The sequence below is a fragment of the Montipora foliosa genome, chromosome 3, assembly GCF_036669935.1.
Source record: "Montipora foliosa isolate CH-2021 chromosome 3, ASM3666993v2, whole genome shotgun sequence".
NCBI lineage: Eukaryota > Metazoa > Cnidaria > Anthozoa > Scleractinia > Acroporidae > Montipora > Montipora foliosa.
This window is the reverse complement of record NC_090871.1, coordinates 69,622,045-69,635,862: the sequence shown is the minus strand read 5'-3', so window position 1 is coordinate 69,635,862 and position 13,818 is coordinate 69,622,045. Positions and strand designations below refer to the sequence as shown.

Genomic DNA, 13,818 nt, shown 5'->3' with positions numbered 1-13,818 from the left:
ATTGACCCTATTCCGGAATAAGAATACGTGAAGTGATGATTTAAAACGGTAGGTCTGGCATTTTGAAGCAATGAGGATGATAAAGATATGTTTAAAATAGCATTTTAGCAAGTCTTTGACAATTTTCATGTGAATCTCCATAAAAACGAAGGATTTCTAACTTCTATTCCATGTATTCCTATTCCGGAATATGGTCAATCGAACGCACCCTAAATGAGGTTTCAGTATAATGTACCTTTGCAATAACAGATTTTTCGTGTCAGATTTGTTAATGCAGGAGACATTAACTTGGTGAAAAATGGGTACCGGTCATAAAAAAGCACCGTATCTTCTTACAAGGAAGTACGTTAAGCGCTAAGAGGATCATCATGATTCGATCATGATTAACGGCGATTTTTTAGAAGAACTCAGGTGGTTTTTTGTGTCAATATTGTGAAAATGGAATAAGGAAATTGTATTTGTTGAAAGACAGACCGTGGTTGCCGTTTGTTTTGAAGAAAAGATCCATACCGTATTTACTCGATTAAACGCCGCCCTCGAATAAACGCCGCACCCAATTAGAAGAGTGCGGCGTTTATTCGAGAATTGTAAGGAAAAAAAACACACGTTTAATTTTCCGAACGTTGATCACAAGCCAGGCCATTTCTGCTCTATCTCAGCAAAAAAGTGAGACATTAGAACTTTTATTAAACATGTTTCTGTTTTATATTTACAAATGATCAACGACAATTGTCGTTAGTGCGCCGCCATCGAATAAATGCCCCATCGGACACGCTCAAACCTTAATAAACGCCTTGGCCCAGGTTGTTGGAAGCATGGTTAGCGCTAACCAGCGTTAAAATACCATGGGAACCTGTAGGGTTTGATACCTCTTAACCAACGGTTAGCGCTAACCAGGCTTCGAGCAACCGGCCCCAAGCGTTTAGTCGAGTAAATACGTTAATTGCTCACTCATGAAAGAACATCTTACGATGGATGGAGCCCCCATTTCTCATATTAAAATTTTTTTTTTGAGTTCTCGTTTTTGTTGCTGCCGGGTAGATATAATAAATATTGTTTGTCGTCGACTATGTTACAAATGGACGTAATCTTAGCTTTAATTTAGGGTTTGAGAAGCGGTGAACACTAAATGAAGTTGTGCACTTCTAGTTATACCCAGACTGAGTGTTGGTGAGGCATCGGTGTAACGTCACGGCACAGTGAAGCTTTCCGTTAAAAAGCGAATCTTTGTTTACATTTTTTGCCACATTTGCACGAGGCTATGGTTTTCCTATCAGTCAAAGAAGAAAAAAGTACTGTGAATATTAAGTGTTCAATCTCTAAAAACTTGTATGCGGTATTCCTGATCATCTGAGTAATGAATACTTCCGAAAATTTTGAAGTCAATTTGTAAACATTATGATGCCTTGTGCGCAGAAACCCGAATGCCAAAGGTCCGGAGAAACTGCTTCAATATCCGTTCGATTTTGTTGATGGCGGTGTTCAACCGTTTGCTCCCCACTTTCAAAAGTTTGTTGAATCGAAGTTGAACATGATCGATGTTGAATTAGTGTAAAGTTTAAAGTTTTGTTTCCACGACCATACAACATTTTTTTTTTTGTTATCGCGAATGTTGAATGAAGTTGAAGTAGTTTGCCCTCCTTTTTCATTATTGGGTATGCACGTGCGCACTAATCGGTCTCGTCATGACGTATTCATGTCCGTATCCATAGTAATAACCGCGGCCACAGCCTGGGACTGAATGTAAGGCCTCTCGTGAGGTTTGTTGAAACAAATGATGAAGTGCTTAAACTGCTGTTTACCCACCACAGCAGTAAACAGCGTTCAACTTCCTTCAACAAAATCGAACTGATGTTGAAGCCGTTTGCCCTGGCCTGTATTTCTAGTTAAGTATTTTTGAACTTTTTTTCTCGTTCCTATATATAGTTAGGCTCGATTACCAGCCGCTGTTTCGGGAAATGAGCCAGCGCTCACTCCCGAAATCTCGGCTGGACGCGTGAGGTGAGCCATTGTTAATCTCCGCCAATCAGAAACTCGCCTGCACAAATCCGTCTGGCATAAATTATATGTTTTGGCTGCGAAGGTATTCTTTGACCCGGCCTGTTCGAGGTTTACAGTGCTTTTAATGTAGGAAACATCCAAGATTGCGACAACGAAAAGTGTTCGAGAAGCTCAAGAATGGGAACTGTGTCGTTTTCTACGGCCTGAGTTCGCAAACTTCACTGATTTTCCAGTTGCCGCCAAGGTCAAAATACGGCTTTCAAATCCATTTCTATTGCAATTTTCTCCTCATACTTCGCTAATGTAAGAGCAAGTAAAATTCCTCAAGATCAATTGAAAGTACTGCTGAGTTTATTGGTGGCAAAAGGAGTGGGCCGATGAGGTCGACCGAGAGCTGAAGCCGCCGAAGATTTTTTTGATGATTCGCCGGTTGAATTCAAACTCACATTGATCATTCTGATCATTTAACCACAAACTCAAGCTCGTATCATCTGGAAACTTCGCACAGACGTTTTAAGCATTATGTAATTTCTGTTTTCTTAAAATCAGTGTTTTTGGGATGTCTAATACCATTTCCCCGCAGCTATTGACTTCGCATAAATTATATTTTGAATTTACGTCACAGACACAATCTATCGCTCACGCGTCCAGCCGTCTCTTCTCGGGGAGACCCGAACTCGAGTGAGCGGCGGAAATCGAGCCTAATATATAGTTAGATATGTGGAACGTTTTGAAACCTTCCTGAGAATCGCTCCATTGTCATTTTTTTTTGCATAATTTTTTTTTACCACTATTTATAGTGTGTTTGTTATTAAGTTGTCCTTTTTGTAGAAGGGGAAGAACAGAAGGGGTGCTTGTAAGTGGGTGGCTTTGTATCTTTTTTTCTTTTAGGGGTTGGTTCGGGTGATTTACTTAGTAGGGAACCTTGTGTCCTATTGTAATATTATTACCTGCCTTTGGGCGAAGAAACAAAAAGAACACAATTGCGTCTGCAAAATATTTCGTTGTAGTTTGTTTTTCCTTTTCAGTATACATGGCTAATGTTATTTGATGGAGGTAATGGCTGGTCGAAATATTCTCTGACTGTTGGGACTTGGGGTGGTCTAGCAACTGAAGAAAGTTCATCACATCCGAGAAGTTTAAGAGCAACGATAATCCGAGGGTACTTTTAGGAACTAGGTCATAAAGAACACAATGTTTTTAATGTTGTTCGTTTTATTTGTTTTGGAAATCTGATTTAAAGAGGTTGAGGAACTTCTTATAATTTTCCAAGAGTTCCGGCGTCGTTATAAAATTAATGCCTTCTTTTTGGGGTCGTGTCCTCAAGAACCTGTGGAGAGATCAAATGCCAGTTAGCAGGCGTGTCATAATGGTATATCGATGATTTTAACTAGAGAGGAAAATTAATTTTTAAAGCCCGTGATAAAGGAGCTTTCATTATTGTTTGTATCAAGACGGTGATTGTAACTGTTTCAGGATTCCTGGCCTCGGTCGATCAATTAACAATTATACCCGCTTCCCCTTGCGCGTTACGGGTGAATAGCCCATGTGGCGTAGCCGAATATTTGGGAATAAAAACGAAAGAAAGCGTCACGCTTTTCGCTACTCGTGGACTATTACTAAATAAATAGTTTTCTAGTAGATTGGTTAATTTGCATTAGTTCACTAGTTGGGTGATACTAAAAGGCGGATAGCGCTATCCAACGGATAAATTACTATCAAGCGGACGAACACTATCAACAAATTGAGTTAGTTAGTGGATAGCGCTATTCACCTTTTGAATAACCGGGCCTGGTGTGGAAATCAGTGGCTAAATTGTGTTGGAATCTTATTTCCAAAGTGATAAATAGTGCTCTTGTTTAGTGATTTTCATATGATATTAAAAGAATGGAAACTTCAATAAGGAAGAACTGTCTAAATTGAATCCTGTCGGAGTATATAAAAGACGTTTCTTCATGCAGTACTCACCAATTATCAATGTAGTTACTTCAACAGGATCGTATCCGTTTGGTTTGTGAATCTCTTTGACACACAGTCGGTAGTACGTAGCGTTGACAGACTGAAAATGAAAGTAGTGTAGATTGAATGTCAAATTTTTCCTTAGTTTCGGCAGAGATCACCCTGCGAGCGGAAGTTCCTTTTATCTTTTTCTTTACTGAGGAAAAAAAAAAAGGCTCTGCCTGAATCACGTCAACTCTTTGAAGCCGCCGCAGTCCGAACTGCCGGAGTAGTCAAACTTGTTTTCTCTCGTCAAACTAGTTTTTCAAGTACGAGCATCTGTTTATTGAAGAAGCCGATGATTATAATTGAGCCCGCTGTATCGTGAAAAACCAAGATGGCGGTAAGATCTGGCCTATTAGGCTTGGGTTCGAGACTGTATCCTGGCGACATGCATTGCATACTCAAAGAGATGGTCTTTTCTATTCATGCAGAGTCTCTCTCGAGATCTCCAAAATCAAGTAAGCAAAAGAAAGGCTCTACAAGGAGGTTGGCAGAGATAAGAAACTATTTTCTACTTGCGAGATATTTTACAATTTCCGTATTTAGTCCAGTAAGTAAGAAGTCAATTTGATCAAATCCAATAGATGTTGTCGCGGTAAATTTAAGCCTCGATGAATTACGAAATAGACATCTGGACTTTGTTCCTTCGCGTTTCGTCAATTTCCATGAAAATATGTTTGATATGCTCTTACAAGATCTTCTGTTAGATTGTTGTAGATAGCAGAAAATACGTTTTCGTTCAATTAGTTACAGGGAACAGGCCTTAGTACTTGCTTCCTGTTATTTCTGGCGACGGCTCCAGGACAGATCAGTCGAATCAATTGTCGCATATGTAGTAGCACACTTTTGCAGCATACATTAATTCTAGAGACAAATGGCTTTTAATTTCATACCGATTTCGTGAAATCAGGACTTAACGACAAGCTGCGCTCATCGGTGGTTAGTTTGGAGTCATTTTCTGTGAAGTAATTAGTGACAGACAGCCAAAGATTCCTTTAAGCTGGATTACCTCCACCCATGATGCAATGCTGTTGTATTCTGGAATCAAACGATCAGAGAAACCGTGCGACATATGACCCGCTGACACAATGATTGTGGGCGCTTTGCTGTAGGAGCTGGGCAGTTGCTTGTCCTGGAGAAAAAATGTAGAACAGGTGAAATGTTAGAGATTGATGGAGAATTTGTAAAACTGAATCGTGCGTTTTAATGAGTGTTTAATTGAAGTTATTTTTAAAACGTGTTGTTATAGATAGTTATCAAGCTTTCATTCGAAACAAGAGGATGAGTTGGGTCGTGAAGCACTGGATAATTATAACGACAAATTGAACTAAAAGCTATTCGTTGTTTCATAAAAAAACCTTTTGGGAAGTTATTTTTTTTGCACTACGGGTAGTTGGCTAGCCTTAACCAATGTTTTTTCCTTCCTGATGAGACCATTGAAGCTCGAAATTCTTGGTTACCTGGCAAAAGGCGTTGTAGTGGCCTGCCTTGGGTTGTTCGTCATTTGGAAAGCTGACTATTTGTTGATTACTTTCGAGTTTTGCTGCGTTCTGCAGAGTCTGATAGGCAATCCAATTCTGAAAAAAATTAACAGGATGGAAAGTGAAGCCCTTTTCCTTCATGCTGAAGCCCTTAACATCTCTTATTTGTTTCTTCCTCCTTTTTGTTACGAGGGCAATTTATTACAAAGTTGTCAAGGTGCTTTTTTTTTTAAAGGGAGTTCCTTCGTTTAGTTGGAATAACTCATTTGATCAGACAAAGTTAATGAGTAAATGACCGTTATACTGTAACGTTATTTGTTAATTTCAAAGCAGAAAAAGTCGTATTTACCACTGTGATATTCTCGTGGATTCCATCAAAATTCTGCATTTCTCGTAAGCAGGCGTAAAATCCTTCGGCTTTGGCATTTTCTACCCAGACGGTAGCAGCGTCGTGCTTTTGTCCCAACACAGAATGTTCGGCAGTTAGGAAGACGTACGGTGTCTTGGTAAAGAGGTTCTTCGGTATGAAATAAAAAGTATTGTATCAATTGGGATTATAAAATTAAATTGGTTATTGTAGTTATAAACAAAATGGGCGTTACTTATTTGAAAGTGGAAGAGCTGCATGCAGTGTGCGATGATTAATAATATATAATAAAGCAATTTAAAGTGATTTCAGATATGAAATGTAATAGAACCAATGGGGAACTCTGGAAACTCCGAGCCCCAGATGAGAATCTGATTTTCCTAGTTCCCAATGAGCACACCGTCGGCTTCCTGGGAGAATACTCTCTAGAGGGTAAACTACCAACATTTAAGGTATACCTTTTTCGTATCCTTACCGGTTGGAAATTGAATTTTTGGCAGGTTGTTCCATCCCACCATCTCCTTGGCATTTGAAGGTGTCCTGCAGCTGCACCAGCCGGTGATTCTTGGATGGCAACATAATCCACAAAAGTGAGGCCATCATCTGGTGTCAAGCGTTCTGCTCGCCCGGCTTTCAGCGCGCAAAGTTTGAAGTTCAAGTTAGTGACACTTTCTACCCAGGTCACGGCTGCATCGTGAACGAAGCCTCCAGTGCCATTAAAATAGTTGATGGAGGTTTGCACGTTGATTTTTCCTTCGTTGCTCTGAAAACTTGTGGGACTGAAGTAAACTTTTTTGCATTCCACGTCGGTTGTGTGGAGATGGAGAGCCACGCGTCCTCTTTCAAGCACAAAAGCTGAGGAGAAAACGTGAAGATTCACAGCTTAGCATTATTTTAAATCAAATCAATGCAATGTCTTTCTTCTACATGGAAGATCCTATCTAGGGTAAGAGAAACTAAAAAAAATTGAAGAGCGACGATTTAGAATAAGAAATAACAGGAGAACGCTATTGCAGTTTGATGTTTGAAATTGCTATTTGGGTTTAATGCATAAGTCAAATTAGCTTTGTATTTTCGTTTAATTTGTTTCAAGGGGTAATCCTCTCCGTGTGGAGAATTTTACGGCTTGTTGGCATGGAACTGAAAATGACACTGACTGCGGTGTGTACTCACGTGCACATGGGCCGTCGTGTACCCAGGTGGCGTTGGTGTTTCCAAGACAAATCTCTCTGTTCAGATCACATCTGGTATCATGAGTGACACCATTGCTGTCACAAACTTGTTGGTTATAATTGTAAATGCTGGATTCAGAAGTGCAGTTGTTGCAAATGCAGGAATGTGTCATGTCGGCCTCATTCACTTTGCAGTATTTGTAGGGACCACAGTCTACTTGATAGCACGGGTCAATAACTGGAAAAACAGAAAGAAACGCTGTGTTGATTTCAGCTAAGGTCACGTCAAATAAGATTGATGAATGTTAAACAAGATTTAGAGCTTTGTCATGTTCGCAAATTTACAAGTTTTTTTTGGACAATCCAAATGGGAGGTTGTTAATCGTCTCTCCAGCACTAAACTCCCCTCCTGACCTGGCTACTTTTGGTTAGTAGAGGAAACCATGTTAAGGCCGACCATATTTAACGGGCCAGAATGGGATAGACAAGACTGTGCCTTATTTTTCGGAATAGGAAACTAGCAATTTGAAGACGAAATATCAGTCTCGCCGGAGTTGTATCCTTGACCAGTCGTGTGGTACTGTTATTATGTTTTACGACCTGAAGGAAGCGATTGGTGGTTATTCGCTGCTCTGGGATGCTTTGGATATTTTGACTGTACTCACATCCTATGGCCATGTAATTGACAATAATGGGGTCGTGGCTGGCGTCGTATCGTTGGATATCCTTCAAACAGACCTCTAGTTTTGTCGTGGTAACTGACTGAAAAGCGGAAGTGGAGAACATTCTTTTTTGTTAAGTGAATGGAACGGTAGCCAAGGCAACCGTACTGACTTATTGTGGCAAGTATAGTAAGTGATGATTGGCAATAGACTCTAGTTTCAAACTATTGAAAGTTCACTAAACGTCTGTTTAATTCTTAGTTTTGAAGTGAATGGATTTTTGAATCCTAGTAGTTTGGGACTAAAACAAATCAGAGCAGACCGAGGTAATTTACTTCACTTCCAGATTTTTATCAATAATAATAATAATTATAATAATAATAATGATAATAATAATAATAATAATAAATTATTCTAACGTTGGTTTTTGTGGAGAGGGGAAACCTGGACAACCCAGAGAAAGGGAAACCTCGCAGAAGAGTAAGCAACAAACTTTGCCTAACTTATTGCCACGAGTTCGGAACCGAACCCGGGACATCGTGGAAGGCGGGTGTGTGCTCCCTTTTATATTGTAACTTAACTTTAAGTTGCCAACGTCGCCAGAATTGGTATCTTCTTAACATAGTATTGTTTTACTTACCCTGGTCCATTCGGAAATGGCATTGTTATCTGGTTCAATGGTGTTTTTGTCATGTTCGGCTGTGGTGACTATCTTGGGTGTGCTGTAAAATGGCTTGGGAAAGGTAATTTCCTGAAAAGTAGAAACCAATCAGCGGGTACAATATTCGCCCACTCACTAATAAACCGGTATATATAGATTACTTCATGGTTGGTGAGTGCGTACGATTTTTATTCACGAGTTGTGAAGGATCGGGTAAACGAACGAGTGAGTTTAATGATCCTTCACAACGAGTGAGTAATAATCGTACAAAAGAGCCAATCATGAAGTAATTTGTTTATTATATAAGTACAGAGATCATAAAGTTAACGAGGTAAGTGTTAATGGTGAGGGTATCAAACCACCGATCGTGAACAAAAGCTCTAAACAAATAATAAAATATTTTTGAAATAAAGGAAATCTTTTCCTTCCATACCTCGCTTGAGCACTTTCAAAACTTAAAGATCTTTTGAAGTATTTTTTGTGGAGAAAACTAAGCAATAAGAGATAAAGAACTTTGAAAACCATACACCAGTCGGCCACCATGTTTACAAATCTGTGCAAAGGCCACCCGCGCCAAAGTTCATCATATTTAGCCAATCAAAAGGCTGACACGACAATTTTTCACTAGTGAAAATAACGATATAGCCAATCAGAGCGTCGATACGTCGTCTTTCACAGGTGAAAAAATCGTATGACCAATCAGCTGGCTTCTGTAGAAGAAAGAAACAATTTTTATCTCGATCCTTTTTGGAGTGTAAGTCTCGGTACGTATATAATAAACCGTGTTTTCAAACACGGTACCAGTTGAAGTATTTTTCTCTCTACGTTTGCTGAGAAGTTTTATGGCTCACCTTACAAAAGCTGTAGACTGTATCTTCACGCGGAATATTGACATTTGGAAAGTTTATTTCTTGACCAGTTGGTATTGGCCAGTTGGAGGGTATGGAGGACAATGCCAAAACGTTCTGCAAAAATATAAACTCTTTTTAGTGATGCTTATCACTATCTGTGTGGCTTTTTCTCTTTTGCATTTCTGTGGATGGGTTACTCAGAACGGGGACTATATTACTGACTCTTTAACTAACAATGTCTTTTCAAGCTCAAAATAGAGGAAGTCCCGGGAGAGCATTCTTTCTTTATTAACTCGCAAAGGCTTTGGTGAAAGGCTTGCCTGATCATATCAATGCATATGAAGATGTTAAATGCAGTTGTAAATAATAGGGGTTTGAATGAACTGGTTGTGTGTGGAAATGACACTAACTCTGGCCAATCAGAGAACAGCAAAAAGAACAATTAAAAACCACAAAAAACTTGAGAAGTGCAGGCACACGAACGTGGGAAAATGCTTGTAAATTACTTTTGAATGAAAGAGAAAAGGTTACGTGAGCCGTAAATAAGATAAGCAATATTGCTGTCATAGTGATACAAAAAAGGTGGTTTGTTTCTGTACATACCACTAGAATATTTTCGTGGATACCGTCAAAGTTCTTCAATTCCCGGAGGCAGACTTGGAATTTCGAGGTAGTGACTTCCTCAGCCCAAATGCTGGTTGCATCGTGGACGTTTTTCGGTGGGTTGGTATGGATAACAGTTAGAAAAACCAGCGGAGGAGGAGAGGTGAACTAAAAGATGTATGCAAGCTAATAAGACTCAGAGCTGCCAGCTGTTACTATACTGTGGTTCTGCCGAGAGACCCTTACCATTCGACGAAACCTTTTGAAAACTGGAAGGTGGGAGTCAAAATGACTCAAATTCCCGAATTCGACTATTCCTCCGACGAGTTTCCAAACGTTTCGTTTTATTGGTCCATCCATACCGGGACATGGGTCCTGCCTCAGAGATTCCAACCTTCCCCGTTTTGGCCGGAAACCTCTTGTTTTCGGCGAATGTTTCGGGCCTCTCGTTTTCGCTCAATATTCTCCCGGTTTTTGAAACCTCCTAGCCAAAGAAAGATGTTGTTTTCTTTAACCAGTCTTTTTAGGACGATTCTTTTCGGCCTTCCGTGTTAACTTTGAGCTTGAAATTGTCAATAAATAAGTCCAAAGCAAATATTGTTATCAACAAACGTGATAGGGACCAATAGGCCTTGGCCTTCGCTGCCTATTGTGACCCGCGATCTTAAAAATGCAGGAAATGTCATCTTAGAGGCACATGTTTCTAAAAGTTTTCCTGGGGAGCATGCCTCGGGACCCCACTTGAGACGCGGCGGCGGCGCTCGCGGGCGCGGCTACGCCGCGTTGAAACCTTTTTTTTGGAATTGACAGGGTTGGAATCTCTGCTTCCTTTCTTTTTGTATGCATCTTACGCCAAAGTCGTTAACGTGATTTGCTTGATGTCCGTCAAGTCTTTTCTATGAAATTGGCGGCATTGGAAAACAAAGAGTCATGGTCTTACGGAAAGCGCCATCTTATCTTTAAGCTACAAAAATAGTTGAGACACTGAACTGGGAAGACAGAAATTAAGGAAAAATCACCTTCACGTTACATGTTACACTCTCCCCTTGAATGTTGTTCGGGGGGAGGGGGGGGGGGTGAAAGTTTAGATGGAAAGACTTTGGGGGAGGGATTTGTCTGAGATTCCTTAAAAGGGAAAGTGTCCCAACACTTTTGGCGCTTATTGTAGATAAAAAGAACAGAAAAGCTCAAGTGTTTCTGTGAAATATAGCGGGAATTGGTAATGAAGATTGCCGCAAAAAGTTTGGGGTCTTCTTTGAAAGAGCGTGATAAAGTGCAACTGCAGCACTTTGTGGAGTGGTTGATTCTTTAACCAAATACTCCAAGAAAGGATATTTCTATCAGGCATTTATAGCAAATACTATTTCTGTTAAATTCTTTCATAATTAATGATGAAATGGTATATGAAATGAATCATATGAACTGCGGATATGAAATCAAGTGAAGCTATGATCTTCGCAGTTACGAACGCAATTTTTACAATTGCGTAGAGAAGCCTGAAAAATTCAGGACCCCGTTGAAGTCCTGAATTTTTCAGGCTTCTCTACGCAATTGTAAAGATTGCGTTTGTAACTGCGAAGATTATAGCTTCACTTGGTCTTTCATAATTGCAGCTGATATTACGGCGGCCATGCTAGTGGAAAGAACAATGACTAAAAAGTCTTTTGAACTGATGATTTGACCATTATGCAAAACTTGAGGAACATTTTTCTGTTCTTCTGGTACCAACATGGCCGTCTTATCACGTGTGTGCAATCAAAATAAGAAACATCGCCCTTGATTTCTTTAGTGGAAACGGGAATACTAAAAAATCCAATCTGGTGACATCTATTTTATTACATTAAAACTTTGAAATTGGAAAGTTTTGTCGGAAAGACTCCTTACCGTGGCACCAGTTCGTACATCAATGCACTTTGAGCCTGTGGTCCAGAAGGGAACACTATCAACTCTGGAAACACCAAAACCATCAACATCGGCTGGTTCAAAAGCTACCCAGGTCATGTAAATTGTAAGGGGTTGGTCGATGGGTCCCGACACGGTCACACAGCCGGTGAAACTGCAAAAAGGAGGGAAGAACAACTATTTAAGCCCTGACAATGCGAAAAAGCCTTTTCTAGCATTACTACTTCCTTAATTTGTCAAAGCTTCCTGTGGTTATTATGATATTCCGCGAAATAACCGCTGGACCTGGTGAAATTTCTAGCAAAGCCAGCTGAGAAGTCATCTTGTTCGATTGCTACTTCTTTAAAATTGTCAAAGCGAACTGTACTTAGTTATTATCATATTCCGAATAAACGTGAGTCCTAGTGAAACGTCTGGCGGAGAAGTTCAAAAATCGAAACTTGCTCGAAGACAACACATATAGTTAAGGTGCTTTCAAGTCGCTTAGATTCTGTTGAAGTTTCTTCTTCGCGATTGTGATTTATCACTCAAATCTTATTTATACACCAAATTATTTCCGCAACTTTCATTTCATCATTTTTATTTGCCTACACGAGAAAAGTTTAAAATAAGTGACAAAGGATCAGTCTGTATTTTACCCTATGAAGACGTAGAAACTCAAAAGACGGAATTAAATTTCTCTATTTCACCCTGTGTGAACGCTTGAATTGATAGAATTTACTCACCCGGCACTAGAAATAGACTCAATCCAGGAGACTGCAACGTTGTAAGCAAGGAGCTTCAATCGCATTTGAACATGGACGTTGTTGGTGGCTTCAGCCTTCGGGTCGAAATCAAAACGTTTACATTTATAATCGTCATCTCGATTGAAAGTGATGTGCGCCTCGCCGTTGTGCAGTTTGCCTAAAAAACAAACACAAGTTCAAATGTTTAAATCTCGCGCCATGCGATGAGTGAGGATGAGTGCTATCTAACCCGAAACATCAGCTGTTGACTGTAGAATTGAGCCGTCGAGAGTTCACACCATTCGTGTTACCTGAAATCGGCGATGAAGAAAGAGCCAGAAGCAATAAACTTAGAGCGGCCAATTTGCCCATGACGGAAGAAACCATCTGTGCTTTCGAAAATCCACAGCTACTGAAGACTGAAAACGTGCAAAGGTAGTTTTGAACAGACCTTTTATAACAGTAAAAACAACAGGTTGGCCGCCCGTGCATATGTATGGCGCGCCGAGGGCGCCCGCACCGCATGTCACACTTACTACCTCACTTCGTCAACAAAGCGAACACTTTTGCATGATTTTTCAAATAACCAACCACGAGAACCAGCATTCTTCAAGGGAAAGTTTTTTTTTTCTTTTGAGATGCGGGTAACAAAATCGGATTGTTCCATAGAAAGGATAAATGCGATACAAATTATATAAAAGAATTACGACACCAACAAAGACAATTGAATACATTGTTGCTTTGAAACTGCTGATTTTTGACACACCTCAGGTGATCAATGGACTCACCCGACGAGCAAAAGGCGTAGAAAATAAAGGTACATTACCCAATAGTCACGAATCAACAAAAAAAATACGTATTAGCCGGTTAAATTTTGATTAGAATTTATTGTAGTGACATATAATTGTTCTTCAGAGATCACAACTTTGTGCAAAAGAAACAGCAAAATTGTTGAGTTCTCAACATTGGATCTAGCTTGTTTTTTTTATCAGGAATTAACTTGCAAAAAACGGACCAATCAATAAATAATAAACAAAATAAAAGACAATTGCCGCGCCATTATAAAATTATCACTGATCGATAATAAATTTCTCGCTGCTGTGTGATTCTGCTGCCAGATGAACAATTTCATGCGTGTGGAATATTTGCCTCCCTGAGACAAATTATTATGCTTTGTTTGTGTCGTGATATATCACATTTTGCAATCCCCGAGAACATGCCACCTTTTCCAAAGCAAATAAGATTTTCTCAAAGTGTTTTTTTTTTGGCCAGCTGGCCTGTATTTAAAGTCTGTGTCAGGCGTAGTGTCCACACTTTTCGTGTTAACTTTCTTCCGTTTGGTGCGGGTTATGGTCATGTTTCTTGTCTCAACCATGGATGTTGGGCGACTGA

General features: G+C 39.8%; 1 protein-coding gene and 1 long non-coding RNA gene across 2 annotated transcripts; both read right to left on the bottom strand.

Moving 5' to 3' along the window:
* Positions 1-3,222: 3,222 nt before the first annotated feature.
* On the bottom strand, positions 3,223-6,538 carry LOC137996331 (uncharacterized). Its single transcript, XM_068841732.1, has 6 exons — positions 6,326-6,538; positions 5,833-6,000; positions 5,463-5,579; positions 5,012-5,134; positions 3,970-4,060; positions 3,223-3,331 (listed from the first exon to the last, which is right to left on the bottom strand). Exons 1-6 carry the CDS (start codon positions 6,377-6,379, stop codon positions 3,324-3,326), a joined length of 561 nt encoding a protein of 186 aa, XP_068697833.1. The 5' UTR covers positions 6,380-6,538; the 3' UTR covers positions 3,223-3,323.
* Positions 6,539-6,598: 60 nt separating this feature from the next.
* Positions 6,599-8,882, bottom strand: LOC137996330 (uncharacterized). The gene is made up of 5 exons (XR_011122296.1): positions 8,779-8,882; positions 8,325-8,435; positions 7,688-7,784; positions 7,024-7,260; positions 6,599-6,705 (listed from the first exon to the last, which is right to left on the bottom strand). It is a non-coding gene; the product is annotated as an uncharacterized lncRNA (long non-coding RNA).
* Between the last annotated feature and the right edge of the window lie 4,936 nt (positions 8,883-13,818).